Source organism: Pterocles gutturalis, unplaced genomic scaffold (assembly GCF_000699245.1).
Source record: "Pterocles gutturalis isolate BGI_N339 unplaced genomic scaffold, ASM69924v1 scaffold25220, whole genome shotgun sequence".
NCBI lineage: Eukaryota > Metazoa > Chordata > Aves > Pterocliformes > Pteroclidae > Pterocles > Pterocles gutturalis.
This window is the reverse complement of record NW_010141534.1, coordinates 1-5,113: the sequence shown is the minus strand read 5'-3', so window position 1 is coordinate 5,113 and position 5,113 is coordinate 1. Positions and strand designations below refer to the sequence as shown.

Below are 5,113 nucleotides of genomic sequence, written 5' to 3'. Positions count from 1 at the left end.
GGGCGGCCCCTGCTCTGCAGCACAGCATCTCCGGGCTTTGCCCGACCAGTGCTGAACTGGTGGGAGGATGCAAAACCCAGCACAAACCCACAGCACGGGTCTGGGGTCTCTGCTCCCCCGCAGACACCCACCCGTGCTCCTCTGCATCCCCTCGCTGACCGGTGGGAGCTCAGAAAGCCCAACCCTGGGAGCGGAAAGCGAGGGGAAATTTTTCGGAGTGAAACACGGGCGTGTTGGAACAGCGCTGTGCTCTCGGGGCACGGATGCACCCGCCGGGGCCCGCGTCCAGCGCGCCGATCTCGGCTTTGAACACCCAAAATTGCCCTTTTAGCGTACAAGATGCTGCGCGATCTCCGCCGGCTTTATCTCCGCGACCTTCTTGTGCCTCCGGTTCCATGGCATGTCTCCCAGGAGGCTGCCAGTGCTCGTGGGCAGAGAGCGGCTCTGTGGCTCCCGTTCAGCCTTATTTAAAAAAATTTTTTAAAAAAAGAAATGAAGCCGCTATCTCTGTCATTTCGCAGGCTCCAGCTCTCGCAGCTGATTTAATTGCACGACGCAGTTCGGGGTGGGGGTAAAGCACATTCCCAGGTGTGCACGGAGGAGAACGTGGCCAAGATGCACCAAGGTGTTGGTCCCTCGGGGAGGGCAGGGTGAAGCCGGCCTTTGGCAGGCGGCTTTTGCGAACAGACGTTCCCGTTCCCCCCGCCGGGCTCGCAGCAGCTGTCAGGTACGTGCCGGAGAGGAGCCAGAGCTGGAAGCAGATGCGGTGAGCAGGCAGAGCAGAACGGGGCTGAGCGATGCGGCGCTGACAGCCCCGAACGCTGCGCTGTTCTGCTCTCCAGGTGTGTCAGCATCAGCTGCAAGATGCTCCTTAATGGCGAGAAATACCTGCTCAGCCCCGACTCACCCTGTCCCCTTTGTCCCCAGGGTTTCTCCCTTTGTCCCCATGGTTTCGTACATCCCAGGACCACACTTAACCCCCCAAACGCCTGGCACCAGCTTTCCTGCACACGCAGGTGTCTAATCCGAAACTTTTCCCCCACTGCAAACACCCGCCTCGTTACCAAATTCTTGCCTTTTTGTCCCGGGAAGCCCTGGAGAGCACACACTCTTCTAGAAGAGCCATCTTCTGGGTTTCCCATCCCAACCCGAGTCTGGGAAATGAGCTCCTTCAACGCCCTTGGGTCTGCTTCCCTCCCAGTAACTGGTTAAACAGTGAGAAAGGTCCGAGCCCAACAACACCAGAGCCCCAAATGCGGCTCGGAGCTCAGGTAGGAGCACACGAGAGATGCAGGTCCCCACCCGACAGCACTCCTGGGCTGTGCGGGTACCTGGAGATCCAGGAGGAGCTGCACAATGGAGAAAAACAGCTGGGAGCAGCGTGGAAAAGAGAACTGTTAAAATCCGCAGTGCAAAGCACCCCCAGAAAGCCAAAAACCAGGGAACTCCCCTCCCCCCCAAAATGGGCAAAGCAGCTACCAGTGACCACAGGCATCACTTTGGGCACAGAACCCATCGCACCAGGGCTGGGTTACGCCAGCTTACAGCTGGAGCCTTGTTCTGCCATGCTGGGACTCCTCTCGGGTGGGCAGAACCGCCGCAAACCCTCTGCAGCCTCCAGCCTCCCGTGTGACAACCCCTGGGAGAGGGCAGGAGTCACAGAACGGAGCAAACTCGGGCCAGAGCACGATGCTTTCTTTCTTTATTTGTGTTGTATTTACACAGGAAAGGAATTGCACATTCCCTCACTGTTATTACTCTAGATAAGAAAAAAATAACTTTTGTACGTAGAAAATAGTCCTGCAGTTGTACTGAGACATGGAAGTGTTGCTTGGGTCGATTCCTGGGTTGTGTCAGAATAAGCAGCTCTGCTTTCCCCACACCGCGTTATCCCAACCCATGCTCTGCACCAGGGCAGGTCCGGAACATCCTGCGGTAGCCGCGCTCACCAAGGAGTCAGATAGCTTTGGCCAACCCTATCCCTTCCTTCCCCCCTCCCCAATTTAATGATTTCCTCCTGCTTGCCAAAAGAGAAACCCTGTCTGCCCTCCAGAGACGACAGAGTTAACAACTTTAGCAAACCGTGTGTAAATCCAGCCCCTTATCTTTCCACATTGCTCTGGAGATAAGGAGCCCCCCATTCGAGGGGCAATTTACCATATTCAGCAGATCAACCAAGCAGAAAGCGGGTGACTGAATGGCTGGCGGCAGATCGGGAGTCTCGGAGGAGGTTTCCGGCTGCAAAGCACATTGTTACTCTGACACAAGACAGAACGCATCTGTCTGAACACCTCCAAGCCCCACTTGTGTTGGACCCTGGCACATTTCAATATGGAAAACATAAAAAGGTTTGGCCAACTAAAAAAAAAAACCCGCCGTGAACAAGTAATCCTCTTTATCTGCCATGCTCTTCCGGCCTAAACGCCCCTCTCAACGCTGGCCTTGGGGTCAAAGCTCGTCACGGGGCGTTTTTGCTACAATCATGAGTTTGGACAGTTCAAAACGGAACTTGCCTTCCCTGTGAGACACTGGAAAGAGGAAAAAAAAACAAGCACAGGATAAACAGATGGTAAGGCACGAACAAAACAGCCCTGCTGGTTCTTTTCCAGGATGATAAAGCCAGCAAGTCGGGCATTGCACTTCCTTTTTATGCACGCAAGAAGCGTGTTGTGATAAACCCGTCCACCCCCCATGCTAATTGAACATTTACACTGGAATGTGACCTGCAAAATCCCGCTGCCAGCTAGGGATGAAGAGCACTGTACCCCTGACTCCGCGACATGCACTGTGCTCCTGTACGTTGTCACCTATCTGTGTTAAGTTTAAATATTCGTCTCCTGGTAGAGAGCCAGGCTTATCTCTCACTCCAGACCCTTTCTCACACAGCTCTCTCGGTCACAGACCTGTTGTTTCAGTGATTTCAAATTCTTCCTGTTTTAAGGGGATGTCGTTTTGTCCTCCCACTGCAGCTTGAGACTGAAACAGGAAGGAAGAAGGTTTAAGCAGTTGAGGCAACCCACGAAGCTACTGTATTTAAAGCAAACAAACAAACAAACAAGCAGCACGTTTTGAAAAATGAACTTGCGTTTTAATAATGCGGAGTGAAAAAATTAAACCCACTAAGGAAATAATATTTGAAGGAAAATCTCTGGCTATTTTTCCATTTCCTATTAAACCACAAACTTGTGTCCTGCGGGTGACTGAAAGCCTCACCACTGAAGACTGGGAAATGGACGAATGATCCAGACAAAAGCACCAGCAGAGGTTTTATTTACTTTTGTCACCCATGGCCTCTCCTGACTGCCACCACTCTCTAATTAAGGACGTGGTGGAGTATGTTTTATTGCACAGATGTCTAATAAATGTTTTCCATGTCCAAGTCATGTTTTATAGCAGCCTCCCACACACCTGCTTCCGAGCGATCAGCTGAGACTTACATAAGCCATGGCATGCTCTATCTTGGCTCCTTTCACTTCAGCTTTAAACTGGGTAAAGAAGAGATAAGACTTCCCTTGGGGCCTGAAACAAGAAGGCAGAGTCTTAAACCTCGGCAGAGAGGGTGAAGGTGCCGATGAGCTCAGGATTCACTGCTCCCTCCCTCCACAGCCACCTCCGGCTCTCTTGTAGCTCCATCTAGTGAGGAGGGTGGAGAGGGGGAACACAGGATTTATCAACCACAGCCTGGCTAAAGAGCCCACCCAGCATCACAGCGTCTCTCAGGAGAGGAAAGCCCCCCGGTGCTGCCCCGTGGTGAGGCAAACCCAGCAGGGAGGCAGGGTCCCACCCGCCTTGTTGCTTTTGCCTCGGAGCGTTTGGGGTTAAAGAACACACCTCCAGACAGAGCAGGAGAAGAGCAGGTTGTCTTCACTGACGCCAACGTTCATCTGCCATTGCTGCAGAGGGGAAAGGTCCGAACAGTTAATGTGGGTAAGCAGGCACTGCACTATTCAGCCACTCCAAAATAACACAACATCACTACACAGCGCTTGCAGATGGCCCTTTTTACTTTGTGTCACACAAAGCTCAAGGCCTGGTTGCCCTCTCTTCTTCTCTCCACAATTTCATTAGGACAGTTGCAGAAAAGAGTTCAAGTCTCAGTTCCCTTTATGCTAAAAGAAAAGGATCTGATTCTAACAGGACTTGCAGATAATAAAGTTATAAACTGTTACCTGCACAGCACTTACTGCAGCAGCAACGGGAGCTGCAAAAACCTTCAGTCCTCCTAAAGAACAGAGGAGTCACTCCTGCGAGGCCCTTCCCACCAACTGGGGTATGAAAATGTCACTCCCAGTTCTCCAGGGACATCCAGCCCCGAGATTTGTTAAGCCTTACAAACATCACAGCCTTGAGAGCCACAGCAGCCTCACAACACAGGACAGGGAGGATTTGCTCCGGTCAGGGAGCCAGTCCAACAAGTTACTTTTGTAAACACGCAACACTGGAAACGCTGCAATCGCACAACCACCCTTCCTCACAGCCCCCGATCCTGAAATCAGCTCATCACAAACGAAACCGTCCTGAACAGCCTCTCAGCTGCAGAGACCGAGCACAAGGGAAGTGCTCGAAGGTTTGCCCAGCTCACCTCGTTCGTTCCTCCCTGAGCCGAGTACGTGAAGGTACAGGTGTAATCCCCCTGGAGAGAGAGAAGAAGAGGATGAGGAGCAGAACCTTCTCTTTGTTCACCATCAGCCAATTCTTGGCGATGCTCTTGGTGAGATTTGGGGACACCTGAGAGAACGGGGCGCGGTGCAGCCCCACCCCGTGGTCTCATCTTGGGGGGGGACCGAGGAGGAGCACCCACCACGTCCAGACCCCACACAAGGAGCCAGGGACCGTGCTGTGGCCGTGTCCATGTCACCCTCATCCCCTGCGGGTGTCAGCAGGACCCCGTGGGGGGAACCTGTCTTCGGGGGACCAAGGACCCCCCACCCCCCTGTGGGGTACCTCCTCCCTTTGGAAACCCCCCCTGGGGACCCCCTTTTCCTCGGGGACCCTGCTCCAGGGCAAGCCGCCCTCCCTGGGGCCCTCCTCGCCACACAGACGGTCCCACCTTGAGGAGCCATTTTTCTTGGGGACCCCCTTCTGCTGGAGACCCTCTTTGGGGACCCCCTTC

General features: G+C 53.6%; 1 protein-coding gene across 1 annotated transcript; it reads right to left on the bottom strand.

Annotated features, from left to right (window-relative positions):
• Positions 1-2,448: 2,448 nt before the first annotated feature.
• Positions 2,449-4,633, bottom strand: LOC104469532 (chromosome unknown open reading frame, human C19orf10; the record flags this gene model as incomplete). Its single annotated transcript, XM_010084070.1, has 5 exons — positions 2,449-2,528; positions 2,904-2,976; positions 3,438-3,519; positions 3,832-3,893; positions 4,583-4,633. Coding segments are annotated over 5 exons (348 nt in total), but the record flags the coding sequence as incomplete, so codon positions are not given.
• Between the last annotated feature and the right edge of the window lie 480 nt (positions 4,634-5,113).